This window comes from Nannospalax galili, unplaced genomic scaffold, assembly GCF_000622305.1.
Source record: "Nannospalax galili isolate Female #2095 unplaced genomic scaffold, S.galili_v1.0 scaffold696, whole genome shotgun sequence".
NCBI classification, from domain to species: Eukaryota; Metazoa; Chordata; class Mammalia; order Rodentia; family Spalacidae; genus Nannospalax; species Nannospalax galili.
Window position 1 is genome coordinate 149258 of NW_008338534.1, and position 14661 is coordinate 163918.

General features: G+C 44.1%; 1 protein-coding gene across 3 annotated transcripts in view; it reads left to right on the forward strand.

Annotated features, from left to right (window-relative positions):
* Mrtfa (myocardin related transcription factor A) overlaps positions 1-14661 on the forward strand; it is a 104201-nt gene that overhangs the window by 58811 nt on the left and 30729 nt on the right. For 2 of the 3 annotated variants that reach the window (XM_008833166.3, XM_029563534.1), the window contains exon 2: positions 9662-9727. The exons of the other annotated variant lie outside the window; for it this stretch is intronic. In XM_008833166.3, coding sequence (XP_008831388.1) covers positions 9662-9727 — 66 coding nt within the window. The remainder of the gene's footprint in view (positions 1-9661; positions 9728-14661) is intronic. 3 annotated transcript variants of the gene reach the window in all.

Consider the following 14661-nt stretch of genomic DNA (forward strand, 5'->3'; position numbering starts at 1 on the left):
TTCTCTCCCCCTCCCCTCTCTCCCCCTCCCCTCTCTCCTCCTCTTCCTCCTTCTCCCTCCTCCCACCATCAAGAACAACTTGGGATGTGACTTGTAAATAAGAACACTATTGGGACTGGAAAGGTGATTCAGTAGTAAGAGTATACTGGCTCTTCCAGAGGACCCGAGTTCAGCTCCCAGCACCCACACTGGTTGGGCCACCCACAACTGTCTGTAACTCCAACTCCAGAGGATCTCATGCCCTCTTCTGGCTTCTCTAGGCACCAGCACACATGTGATGTTCACTCACACAGACACAGACATATACATTTTAAAAATAATAAAAATAAATCTTAAATTTTTAAATTTTATTTTACGTGTATGAGTGTTTTCCCTACATGTATGTAAGTGTACCTGTGTCATGCAGTGCTCATGGAGGCCAGAAGAGAGCATTGAATCCTCTGGAACTGGAGTTATGGATAGTTGTGAGCTGCCATGTGGATGCTGGGAACCAAACAGGTCCTCAGCAAGAGCAGCCAGTGTAACTGCTGAGCCATCTCTCCAGCTCCCCCCCGCCCTTTTTTTTTTTTTTGGTCTCTTTTGAGAAAGGTCTCCTTGTAGCCTCACCTGGCTTGGAACTTGCTATGTAGACCAGGTTGGCCTTGAACTCACAGAGATCTTCCTGCCGGGGGGGTGGGGGGCACAAGCCTTTACATGCGGCAGTATACTCACATGCATAAAAACTAAAATATCTCAGCTGGGCGTGATGGTGCACGCCTTTAATCCCAGCACTCGGGAGGCAGAGGCGGTGGGGATGGTGCACCCCTTTAACCCCAGCACGGGGGAGGCAGAGGCAGACAGGCCTCTGTGAGTTCAAGCCCAGCCTGGTCTACATAGTGAGTTCTAGGACAGCTGGGGCTACAAGAAGATCCTGTCTCAAAAAGACCAAAAAAAAAAAAAAAATCTAATAAAGAATAGCAGGAGTATACTCAGAAACATTACCTTTGGAGAATAACATCAGAAATTGCTTAGGCTGTAAGGCAAACTGATCATGAATTAAAACATTAGGCCTGGGTCCGACACTCACTCATCCTTCCCCATATGGAAAGAATTCTGTTCAATGTTCTGGCTTCCAGTCTTGGTTAATATAACATTCATGTTCTTATAACACATAAATGGAACATAGCTTTTAATTTTTGTTTTTTTAAGAAGTGAATATTTATTTTTAATATTTATAAATTCTTGTGCATCACATAGAGGGCTGGCTAAGACTTAAATTTGTCAGCATCTCTTAAAATCAAAGCAATCCTTGGGGCTGGAGTGATGGCTTTAGCAGTTGAGAACACTGACTGCTCTTGCAGAGGACTCGGGTTCGATTCCCAGCACCCACATGGCAGCTATGAACCATCCTTAACTACAGTTCCAGGAGAATCCAAAGCCCTCTTCTGACCTCTGCGGCATTGCATGACACGGGTGCACTCACATACATGCAGGCAACAATACACTCATACACATAAAATAAAAATAATAAATAATTTTTTAAAAAATCAAAGCAGTCCTACTTTTTTCGGCTTTTGTGCTAAGCCAAAGTATATTACTCTATATCTTTTCAAGTAAAAGTCTTTATTGTAGACATTAATGTCTTTTTTTAGTCCTGATTTTTTTTTTAATTAATTTAAAAAAATTTTTTTGGAGACAGAATCTCCCTGTAGCCACAACTGGCCTGGAACCACGTGGCCCAGCCTGGCCTTGGTCTCACAGAGGTCTGCCTTCCTTTGTCTCCCAAGTGCTGGGATTAAAGGTGTGTGTCACCATGCCCAGCTCTGAATTTTTATTTTTATTGTCTTTTTAATTTTTAAAAATTTATTCTTTGACAATTGCATGCATGTATACAGTGTGCCTTGATCATACCCCCAACCCTTCAGTATATCCTTCCACCATCATCTTCTCCCCCTCTTCCTTTTTAAAAAGAGAAAACCCACAAAGTCTAACTAGTTCTGCCCTTATGTGCATGGGTGTAGGCCATCCACTAGCACCTGGGTAGCCTGCCAGCCATACACTCTCTCCCCCAGCAGCCATCATTTGCTAGTAATTTCTCAGCTAGGGATGGTGCCTTGTAGTGGCCCCTCTACCATCTGTGTGGGAATGCTAACTGGCTTGATCCTGTGTAGGTCTTATGTAGGTAACCACAGCTGCTGTGAGTTCATGAGTTCAGCAGCCATGTCATGTTCAGAAGATGGTGTTTCACACCAATCCTTCCCATTCTCTGGCTCTTAACACTGTCCTCACCCCCTCTTCCTCCATGTTCCCTGAGCTTTAGAGGGGGAGGAGTTGACAGAGATGTCCCTTTAGGACTGAGTATCCAGTCATTCCAGCTTTACAGTACCGTGTGTGAATTTCCTCCTGTGAGGCAGGCCTCAAATCCAAATCAGAAAGTTTTTGGTTAACCCCATAACAACCATGCCACTATTGCTCCCATGGGTACATCTTGCCTGTCAGGTCATTATTGCAGCATGCTAGGTAAGGCCATTGATGTCTTTTTTTTCTCGCAGTGGCCTGCATAGCACCTTCCAGCACTGTGGTAGCTAACCAGCAGGGAAGCCATTTCCTAGTCAGTTCAAGCTTGATTTCTCCATGTCCTGCAGCCAGGGTGTATGGTATTTTCAGCAGTAGGGTCTTATCCAATTGAGGTGGGCAGCCAAGCGCAATGACAACAGCCTGAGCCTGTGCTATTAGTATTAGGGGCCTCTGGGGCCTTTCTGACCAGTAACTCGTTGAGAGATATCCTGCACCTGGCACTGAGATTTCTGTTTAATAGCCCACGAATAAACATTAATTTAGTGCACTAATTCATTTTGAATCCCCTTTCCCATTAGACCTAAGCATTCACCAGAATGAGAATTGTGCCTTCTTCAAATATGCAGCCCTGATTTTGGAGTACGAAAGCTGTTTGAGTACCCAATTTAAGTCTAATATCTGATTTTTGAAAATGCTCTTCTCACTTGATAGAACTTATTTGATGTTTGTTTGCCCTGAACTGTGTCAGCACCACTAAAAGCAGCAACTGTCCATCTGGTCACTGCAGCATCTTCAGCCACAAGCAGTGTCTGGCATGAAGCAGCCTCTGTGTTCCTTCAAAGAGCGAGCACCCCAAAAAAAGCAGCTTTGGTGAGGAGCTAAGGAGGAATTGAAGATGGTGTCGATTTGAGGTGAATAGACATGCTGACCATTGGTACAGGAGCCCTGGAGCAGCCAAGCCCTGAGTAAAGAGAAAAGCGTTACCATGCGCCTTCTCTCACTTGTTCTTGTGGTTTTTCCTGAAATTGTTTTCTCAGAGATTTAGTCTCAAACAATTGACTGTAATAGCAAGGAGCAAATGTGAAGTTAGTTAATAGATGAAAGGAGGAAGAATGGGCTCTAGGTTCTGACAGCTTTAAACATTCCTGTTAAACATATTCACATTGTTGTCACTGATTTGATGTGTCTCCCCATTTTACTGAAAGATTATGTATTAAGCATATGCATATGTATTAAGCATAGGCACAGGGTCTGATACGGTAGTGGTTGTTTAGTAAGTTCTTACTAGATGAATGCCTGGGTAACGTTCTCCTCATCCCAGCTCCACTCTGCATTAGTGGTGATGCTTAAAGTAACCCAAACAGCAGAACTTGGGGAATAGCCTCTTCTAAGGGTTCCTTCACCTACTTTCTAATTTAATTTTACTTATTTATTTTGAGACAGGCTCTCATGTATCTCCAGCTGACCCTAAACTCAGTATGTAGCCAAGAATGACCTTGAACTTCTCCTCCTGCCTCCACTACCCAGGTGCTGGGATCACAGGTGGGGTTCACCGTGCCTAGTTTGTGTGGTACTGGGAATGGAACCCATGGCTTAATGAGTACTAGGCCAAGCTTTCCACCACCTACTGAGTCTCTGCCCTCATGTCTCTTGCTTTTCAACATCCTAAGAAGAAAGCTAGTGTGTTCAGGGTCACCTTTGGTTCCAAGTGGTAGGTGGTATGTTTTTACAGTTTGGGTGCCACTAAGTGAATTTTCAAGGATAGAGTGTAAACTAAAGTGTCAAATACATGACTAACGTACGTATAACTCACTGCTGCACAGAGGAATACTTAGCAACGTGCTAAGCCTCACATAAAGTTAAAACCACACCTGTCCCTTCTGGACGTTCCCAGTAAAGCATGCTGCTAGATAGTGTGTGAGACCTGAGTTAGGCTGGCTTTACTGTTTGTTGTATGTTTTAGAGACCATGAACTTACTGCTTATCCCCTCTCCCCAGGAGTACCTAAAATCAGCTCAAATGATTTTTAAATTTAATTACATTTATTTATTGTGGGGTGTGTGTGTGTACGTGAACCCCTCTGTGGAGGTCAAGGGACAAGTTGCATGAATTTGTTCTTTCCTTCCACCATATGGATCCACAGGCTCGAACTTGGGTAATCAGTCTTGGCAGCAAGCACCTTTACCTGCTGAGCCAGCTCAGCAGTCCCCAGTGATTGTTTTCATAGACAGCTCTAATCTGGGAGAAGTGTAAGAAATTGACATCATCTTTCTGTTTTACTGTCCATCATCCTTCCCCAAGTCAGTAAAAACCTAACAAAAATACCTACTTGTGCACAAACCTGTCTATACCTTTACTGTTAATGAATTCCACAAATTTAATATCATCTGTTTCTAAATGGGTTTGTGTAAGCAGACTGTGTATAAATGAACAAATGTCTTTTTTTATATAGATTGGGAATAATTTTATACAATATGAATATTTATTAAACTTTCAGATAATAATAAATTCTTCTTTGCAAAAACATGTTCATTCTTACTCTTGACTCAAAGAACTATCTTTAACCTTAATAACATTACTAAATTGTTACAAATATAGCGGCTTGTTTTGTGCTTATGACTTTATTTATTTATTTATTTATTTGCTTTCAAAATGTCAGGAGCGGTTTTATGTTTCAACTCAGAAGTTTTCAGTAAGTGAGAACAGCAGACTTTTCTTCTAATGTATAAGGATTTACACTTAGGGATGGGACCACAAAAGGAATTGAGAAAGAGGGAGATTCTATAAATTGGAAGGCAAGGAGTTGTACATCCATCCAGGACAAGATGCTAGAAGAGAAGAATCTGAAGTTCCACATACTAGACTGTGGTGTCTGTTTCTACAACCTAACAGTAGTAGTCTTTTCTCAACTGTAAGGTAGAAAGTAGGCTGAAAAATAAAATGTTTTCAATTTCAATCTTTTCTCTGGAACTTTCCTTAAACATAAGCATCTTCCACTACAAGGCTATTTTTTTTTGAGGGTTTCTGATAATGCTACATTCTGAACATACAAAGGGTACAAAATGATTTTTTTTCCCAGAATAGTTCAAAGGATGATGCCAGTCTATCATTGTCTGCAAAGCACCTTCACATGCTGTTACTGTAGGTCATTTTGTCTCTTAATTAAAGTAAGATATCTTATGTCCATAGTTTTGGCGTGTACTGAAACAGGGGGAAAGAGGGTCCCCTAGAGGGTTCTTAGTCTCATTCATAAAAGAATTGAAGAATGGACCCAAACAGCAGAAAGCAGGCAGACTTACAGAGACCTGCGTGACTGTGGGTGGTCAGAAGTTCTGCGGAGTTCTGTGTTACAAGGCGGGATTCCAGGCAGGAAAAATTCGCTTGTTAACACACCAGGTATTCTGCCCATCTGTTTAGCTTAACTTAAGGTGAACCTGCCTTCCTAGGGGTGGTTCTATCACCAGGTGATTGACCAGTGAGATTGGAAAGGTGGGTCCTCCAACAGACAGACTAGGGATTTGACCAGTCTTGACCAGTTAAACTTAGGGGGCTTTTTGCTACTCTAACATTCCCCCCTCAGAAGAGGTAACCCAAAAATCTTTTAGGGACTAGATAAGAGCTCTCAAATACTTGTGACATTTTTGGCCTTTGGAACAGAGTATATTGCTAAGAGGCACAAGGACCTTTTGACTTTTAACCAAGAAACTGGCTACTTTTCTTTGGAGTCTTTTTACCCTAACTGCCTAGCCAATTCCTACCTCCTATTCTTATCACATCATCCTCTAAAAAAGTTACCCAAATTACCAATTGGGAATCGGGACGCTGACCACTCTGACTTCTTTCATGCTGAACAGGGATGCAGGGTGAGGCATTTGGGGTACCTCTTCAGTGGGTCTATCTAAAAGACTCCCAATTGCATAACTCTTAACTGTAGGGAGAAAAGAAAGTCTTTGGTGCCTAAGAGATGTGAAGGAGAAGTAAAGGCAAGAGTAGTTAGCATTACAAATTCTAGACAGGGAACCAGAAAAAGGTCAGAACAGGGCAAATTTCAAATGTTCTAAATGAACAAATGTCTTTAATGCTCATGGATGGTGAATCAACTGAGTTGCCTACCAGAAAGGAATTGGAAGAAAACAAACAAACAAAAAACAGGTCAGAAACTGGGAAATCTAGGCTCTTCACTAACAAAACAAAGTTTTTGATAGTCCCTGTAGCCCTAACTGTGTATGGTTCTCTTGGGACTACTGATTAGTATTTCAAAATTACTCTTGGGTAATATGTTTTCAGAAATTCCTTCTTTGAAATGTTCAGACTTTCATTGTGTCTCTGTTCTCTAAAATCAAATTAGTTGTATGTAATTGTTTTCTAGTAGCTTCGCATACATTAGGCCTTGGAACTACCCTAAGAAATGGCAGTAGCTGTCCTTTTACCCCGCTTCCATGTTTTCTGGCTTGGCTTTCCCTTTTCTTTCCCACAAATGGGTATTGCATATGACTAAGGATCACACTGAGACCCACAGACATCAGGGTGGGATGCTAGCTAACGGTGTGATGCAGGACAAAAATTTAAAGGTCTGTACTCTGAATTTCCTAATCTGTAAGATGGAGATAATTATGACTGGTTTGTCCTCAGGAGGTTTCCTCTTTCAGTGCTGGGAATGGCACCCAGGGCCTTGATTGCTAGGTACTACCACTGACTATATGCCCAGCCTTTTTATAATTAAGTTAAAAGCATGTCAGTCATTTAACACAAAGGCAGACATAGGGTAGCATGCGCTAGGATTTCTAGCTATTATTTTTATATTTTATTATTATTGTTGACCAGCGCTTATAATTTATTCTTAAATCTAGTTCCTAGATGAAATCTGCTCTACTGAAGTTGGTTACCTAAACTCCTTTGACTCTGATCTGAACCATCTTCTCCTTAGCTCCTTTGTCAGACTCACCCAGAGAATGAGCCCAGGAGGTCACACTCCAGGTCTGTTATCTCAGCCGAGCTGGCTTCCAGAAGATCCTGGGAGAAGCAGAGATAGGAGCTCAGATTATAGAATCAGGACTGTCTGGGCTCAAATCCTGGTCTACCCTTATTAAATGAGATAAATGTAGGCGCATTAATCTCTCTAGGCCTTACTTCCCTTACCTGTAGAAAGGGATGAACAGTACCTCATCTCCTTAGGGATCTTATGAAGACTAAGTGATTTAAAGCATTCTAGGCCTGGGCAGTAGCTCGGTGGTAGGGCACTTGCCTAGAATGCACCAGGCCCTGGGTTTATGTCCAGCACCACAGTAAAACAAAACAACATATACACAAAACCTACCAAAAGCGTGTAGAACAGAGTCACGCACAAAGCACATGCTATGGACTGGTGTGGTGGTGCACACCTTTAATCCCAGCACTCAGGAGGCAGGGGCAAGGGCAGGGGCAGGCGGATCTCTGTGAGATGGAGGCTAGCCTGACCTACATAGCAAGTTCCAGGCAGTTGGGGCTATAAGGAGACCATGTCTCAAAAAACAAACAAAAAATAAAAAGCACATGCTGTAAATATCAGTCCCTAGTGCAGTTGTTTCTATATACTTAATTCTTCAAGACTTTAAACAATGTTTATTTATAACATAATAAAGCTTCTTTGTTAGATTTTCAAACTGTGTAGCATAATTTTGAAATTCAATTAAATCCTTGGTAGCCAAGGCAAGCTTTGAACTTTGAGCCTCCTACCTCATCCTTCTAGGAGCTGGGATTATGGATGTGTGCCCCTGGGCTCCAGTGACATTCTTCAACTTAAGAAACAGTTGCCGAATTCTTAATTGTGTATGAATTGCAAGAGGGATATGTGTCTATAAAACACTTTCCTTTCCTTTTGTTGAGTCTGGCTCTTCACTTTGTAGGCCTAGGCTGGCATAGACTTCGTGGCAGTTGTCCTGTCCCAACTTCCAGAGGGCTGAAATTATAGGCGTGGCCACCATGTTCAGCTAATAAGGCATTTTCTTACCTTCCAGGAGCGTATAAACTAGAGAGGCAATATGTTAGCAGGCAGTAACTACTATACGGGGCAGAATGTTGTTATACTTTTCATAATAGGTAAAGGTAGCTCAGGTAACCCAGAGTAATCTGAATGTGAGGGAGTCTGTTGGGTGAGTGCTTCCAGGTGAAACGTGAACTTAAAAAGTGGGGAAAGGTCCATGGTACCTGAGAGAGAATAAAACTCAACAGCCCCGATGGGGATGCCTTATACCTCGGCAAGGGTAGCATGTGAGTCGCTGCAACCTGGAAGAGTGGTGACATGAGAGTGAATAAGAGCAGTGTCAGGGCCAGGAGAGTGCAGCTTAGTTTAGACATTGAGCCTTAGTTCCGGGGAGGGTAAAAGTTTGGGACACATTAGATTTTGGGGAGAGAGGTAAGTTCTACTTTGTACCTCTTGAATTTGCAATGCAGGCCAGAGCCTAACTATCCTCCCTCCCTAGATGCCTCCCTAAAAGCAACTGTGTGTAAAAGGCCAATATTAGGACAGCATAATTCCTAGCAGGCTCTCCTCAGATATGGGGACCCTACAATTAGAAGCCTGTTGTATGTTCGGGATTCTCCTATCCCTCCCCTGAGCACTTTCTCCCTTGGTCTTCTAACCATACCTGTGCCCATGGTTTTTCTGCATAGCGTGTAGTTGTAGAGATAATTTGTCTAATTTAATAAAAACCCCTGTTAAATTGTTTCATTAGATAGTGTTGCAGAATGGAGCTAGAAGGAACACTCACCTCTCCATGAGCCCAGATGTGTGTCAAGTCATGTAGCTTGGTTGTCTCATCTCAACAGAAAAAGGCCCCAGTGAGAAGGAGAGAAAGAGAAGACTGCATTAATGCAAGATGTCTTTCAGTCTAGAGGAATGTGGTGCAGGGTCAAAATGGCTACAGTTTTTAAGATCCAAAAGAAAACATTTTACAACTGATCAGTACATACTTCCTGGTCTCTGTGAGTAGCTGCATCATTCAGCGTGCTCATGGTGTAAGATACTTGCTGGGAAACTGCACAGCAGCTAGAAAGTGCTATGGGTGCTGGCCCTCATTATACTTTGTTTGGGCTCAAAATTGATGTTTTTCAGCCCTGGGGGGAAGGCTGAGTACTGTAGGAGGTTTTGAGCAAGAGCAAGACTCGGGTAGCTTGTGGATTGTTATCACCCTGCAAGACCCTTCGCAACTTCCTTTTGCCGCCCACAGCAGAATACGGAAACCCTGCTGTATCGGGCCACTTCTGCAATTACACACAGTCGCAGCTCAAGGGAGTCTTATTTCATACTCCTTGTTTGGGGCTTTTTCTGTATTTGAAAATGTGCCTTTCGAGGTGGGATAGCCGACTGACCCTCCGTCTCTCTCCTTTCTTTGCTGCTGTGCAGTGCTGCAGTTGAAGCTCCAACAGCGCCGGACCCGGGAAGAGCTGGTGAGCCAAGGGATCATGCCGCGTAAGTGCCTCTCTCCAGCGTTTTATAGAATCACTTTAGGACCTGTTTGTGTGCATCTAGCTTGGCCCAGGAAGTGTCTAACAAAGCGGAGCAGCAGGCTCTGTTTTCCCTTCTCTCCTGCCCCATTGCTGATCCCAGTTCAGGGGTTCTGGGTCACAGAGAAAGAAACAGTATCAGACTCAAAGAGGGTCAGTGAATCATCCTTTGCGTGTATGCTGCACCTTTCAGAGGGTTTTGGCAACTTCTCTTAGGGAGGAGCAGGTGCTGTGCTGAGGGGCCGGGAGGAAGAAGCTGCTGTTTGCATTTGTTTTGCCTTTATGCTCAGGTTGTTGGGATGAGAAACCTCTGTTCCATGGTGGGTAGCTATTTTCAGTGGACGATAGTTTAGGGTGAGGTCCTCAGGTACCTGGGGCGGGTATGGGCATGAGCATGCCTGAATGGGGTTGCTAGTGAGCTGCCATGGCACTGCACCAGTGGGTGCAGAGCAGCATCCATTCGGGGAGAAATGAAACCAAACCTTGGAATGTTTGAGAGGCAAGAAAATCTGCTTTGAATACTAACAGCATTATAAATGGAGTGAAAGCTGGAGCCAGCACTGGGCTGCTCTTTTTGACATTTCTTTGTAAGTTGTAGGCAGAGAGCATAGGCTTTCCCTTTCCTGTTTGTATGTTATCACCCCTTGGATACACCCCAGTGAAGAAAGAAAGAAAAAGGTCATGTAGCAACATCTGGCTTGACCATGAGAGAACTAAGACTTTCCACTGTCAGAGCCTGTCGACCTGTTGCCACCAGTTTCCCACTTGTCACCCACTCAAAGTAGTGGTATGTGCCAGCTGACAGTGAAGGAGAAATCTGCTCCTGCTTCCAGGAGATGTATGGTTAGAAAGGCAAGACTGATAAGGGAAAGGAAAAAAGACAAATGGAGATAACTTGATAACTGATAAGTGCTGTGCTATGAATTAATATTGGTGGATTTGTTAACAGGAAAAAGTTGGGGTGGCATAGTCTTGTTAGGCCAGCCTGGGCTGCAGTGTTAAAGACTATCTCAAAACCCCAAAATAAACTGGAAGTAGTGGTGCATGCCTTTAATTCCCACACTCAGTAAGCAGAGGCAGGCGGATCTCTCTGAGTTCCAGGCCAGCCTGGTCTTACATATTAAGTTCCAGGCCAGCCAAGGTTGCACAGTGAGACCCTGTCTCAAACAAACAAAAACAAAATAAAAAAATTTAAAAAACCCCAAAACGGAGTGTGGTGGTATACACCTTTGACCCCAACACTCAGGAGGCAGATCTCTATGAATTCAAGCCCAGCCTGGTCTATATAACAAGTTACAGAGCAGCCAGGGCTACCTAGTGAAAATCTGTCGCAGGGGGTGGGTGGGTGGGGGTGGAGGAAACAGAAAGAACCATGCATGGTGCCACACACTTTTAGTCCCAGCACTTGGGAGGCAGAAGCAGTCTCTGCGAGTTCCAGGCCAGCCTGGTCTACATAGTAAGTTGAGAATGTGGGAGAGCTGACTGTGCTACCAGTGTAAATTCGGTCGGGGGGTGTGTGGGGGGGGGGGTGGAGGAAACAGAAAGAACCATGCATGGTGCCACACACTTTTAGTCCCAGCACTTGGGAGGCAGAAGCAGTCTCTGCGAGTTCCAGGCCAGCCTGGTCTACATAGTAAGTTCCAGGTCAGCCAAGGTTACATAGTGAGACCCTGTCTCAAAAACAAAACAAAGATTTTTAAAGCAAAGAGCAATATTGAGAAGCCAGTATCTGGAGTCTGGAGAGTGAGGGCTTAATGGGCATCACTTGAAGAAGGTGCATTTGTTCTTAAGTACAGTAGGAGCCATTGAAAGCTTGTAAGTAAGTGAGGATGGTGTCTGATTTATGTTATGATAGTTGTAGGTCCATTTTCTGAGTGCTAGAACCTTAAACCAAATATAAACAGTTGTTTTTTGTTCCTTCTGATCTCTGCACTTTACCACCACACTAGTCACCTGTATTGTTCTGCGTTCTGACCCTCCAGGAAAGGAGCCCACCCCTGACCCTTTGTGTCAGATGGCTTCTGCAGTGGGTTAGTGAAGTGCTCAGGTAGGCCAGTCATGCTTCAGTGAAGGCTTCAGAGTGCCAGCCTGCAACCTCATAAAGAAACACGTTACCAACATCTCATCCACTGTCCCTTTCACAGAGGATGTTATATATTTAGTATCCTCTTTGTGCCTCAGGTTGTTTTAGATGCTGTAGAGATTAAAGAAATAAGCCTGGATCTTGCCCTTTAGACACTGAACAGACAAAATTTGGGTAGCTACAGTGTACCTACATACAAAATAAAGTACTGCTCTCTGAGGTGACTAACTACCACACTGGTTCTGATTGCTGTTCTGAGGATCTGCAGTAGGTTTGGGATCAAAGGGCCTGGGGAAGTTGAGTTCTTCTTCCTGACTTTCATTTACTAGCTTGCTGCTGGAGTGCATTGTTTACCAGAACTTGCCATTGCAGCTTCCTTGTTTGGCATTTTTTTAGCGTGATACTTCAAAAAGTGCAGTTGCCTGCTTGTGCCTCCAGCTACATGAACTCCGGGAAAGTCTTGTCTTTGCGTTTCTGTCCCCAGTACCTGGCCCTGGATAAATGAAGACAGCTAGTTACAAAGTAGTAGGGGGCCTGTATGTTTGAAGAAAAAAATATTAAACCAGTTGGAATTCTGAACATGGCATTTGAAAAAAAATCCAGCCATGGGAGCCCAGGTTCTACAGTTGTTCTGAGTGCCTGACTGTATTTTTTGGGTTGTTCTCTGTAACTATGAAGTGAGAGTACTTTGCTTCTCCTGTGGGACTAGAAATGACTTGTTTCTTTGAGAATATCTTCCACCTACCAAGAGCTGTCTTCACCTGTGGACATCTTGGTTTTCAGCATTTCTAGTGAAAGAACTAGGTAGCAGAGGATTAGGAGAAAGAATGTTGAAGCCAGGAAGAATTTCAGAGATGTAGTTCCTCCTTCCGCCTATATATGTGGTGAGACTCAGATAGGGCCCAGAGTTCCCACAGGCGAGGCTCATTTTCCAGCCCCTGGTCATGAGTAACCCTACCTCAGTGCCTCCTGAATGTGCTGGCTCCTGTACTGCCTAGCATCTCCTCCCACCCCATCACACTGCCACCATTGCTCGCTGCATCCCTAACCTCCACTGCATGTCTTTTTAGGGCAAAGGTGGGCAGTGCCAGTGGGCAGTTTGGAAAGGTAACATCTAATTTGAAGGATCTACTTCTAGTCCACTGGGTTGGCCTGAGGAGTTCCCACAACGAGCCCTTATGTCTACATTTGTTACACAACTTGGGAGGAAGAAATCCAAGCCAGGGGAAAAGGCCGGGTCCTCATGGCTGGGCTGTGTTTCTGGTTTATACTTTTTATCCAACCTCTTCACTTCAACCTTTTTTCTTCTAACTCTGGAAAGGAAAAAAAAAAAAATGCACCTAGCTTATTTCCCACACCTCTCACAGGCAGTTCCCATGTAGACCCGGCTTTCAGCTTGGACGTCACATCTAGGACGTGATGTGTTTCAGCAGCCCCTTCCCTGTAGGGCTGTTCTTGTTTCTGTGTGCTGCTCAGCCATGGGAGTGGCCTTCTCATAGGATTTAGGGGATTAGAGACTCCTCCAGTCCCACATACCTTCCTCTGCTGCTCAATGTGCACTGGTCATGCCTCTCAACTGGGGATGGAGCTGGTTTCTGATGTGCTCTAAACAGGATCATTTCCCAGTATCCTTTATTCTCATTACATAAACATACGTCTTGAATTTAATACCACTTAAACCCTACCAAATACAGAGTGCCAGAAAGTGGAGGCCCACACAGTCTAGGCTCTGAACTTTCTCAGATGCTTTCTGAGGATGAGGGAAGATGGCACAGACAGGAAACAAGCAGGCCTTTCAGTCCAAAGCCAGGGGCATCCCTGTCCTCAGGATGAAGACTCACAGGGAGACTGGCAGTGTGTGGTACCCTTTGTTCTCAACGCCCTCCTTTCCTCTTGGATGTTGAAAGCTGTACATGTATAAGAGGAGAAAAGTGTTCTAATGGAAACATGTCCCAGAGGAATAACCTTCTAAAAATAATCCCTGTTTATTTCTTTGTTTATTTAGTCTTTTTCCGAGACAAGGTCTCCCTGTAGTCTCATCTGGCTTGGAACTCACTATGTAGACCTGGCCGGCTTCAAACTCAGAGAGATCCACCTGCCTCTGCCTCCCGAGTGCTGGGTCTGTTTATTTTTATTTTATGCATATGAGTGTTTTGCCTGCATGTAAGCATACGCATGTTGTGCAATGACCACAGAGGCCAGAAGGGGGCGCCAGATCCCCTGGAACTGGAATTACTGATGGTTATTGCCCACCATGTGTGTGCTAGGAACTGAACCTGAGTCCTCTGCAGAGCAGCCAGTGCCCTTAACCACCGATCAATCTCTCCAGCCCCAGGAACAACCTTTTAAAAAGGAAAGTGTGGATGTTGTCGTGGTCCAGGCAAATAAGAAGGATGTCTCCGGTTACCTCTGTGTTTGAGAACCTTGTGTGTCTTCCCCTCTGCATGTTGTCTGCTGAGACTGTGGCAGAAAGCACAGAGCAGCAGCTGCTGCTGCTCTAACCCTTACCTGTTATCACATGCATGTATGGGAAACCGTGGACTTTGGCACCAAGTGGAGAAATAAGTATTTTTGTCCTAGAGGTGCTCCAGGGACTTTGCTGGGTCATCTTGAGCTTGTCTTTTCTCTCTTTTTTCTTTCCTCCCTTCCTTTTTTGGTGCTGGAAATCAAACCCAGGTCCTTACATCCTAGGCAAATACTGTACCACTGAGCTACACCCCAGGTCTTGTCTTTCCATTTTATTTATTTTTCTTACTACATTGACATATCTCTGTATGTGTGTGTGTGTGTGTGTGTGTGTGTGTGTGTGTGTGTGT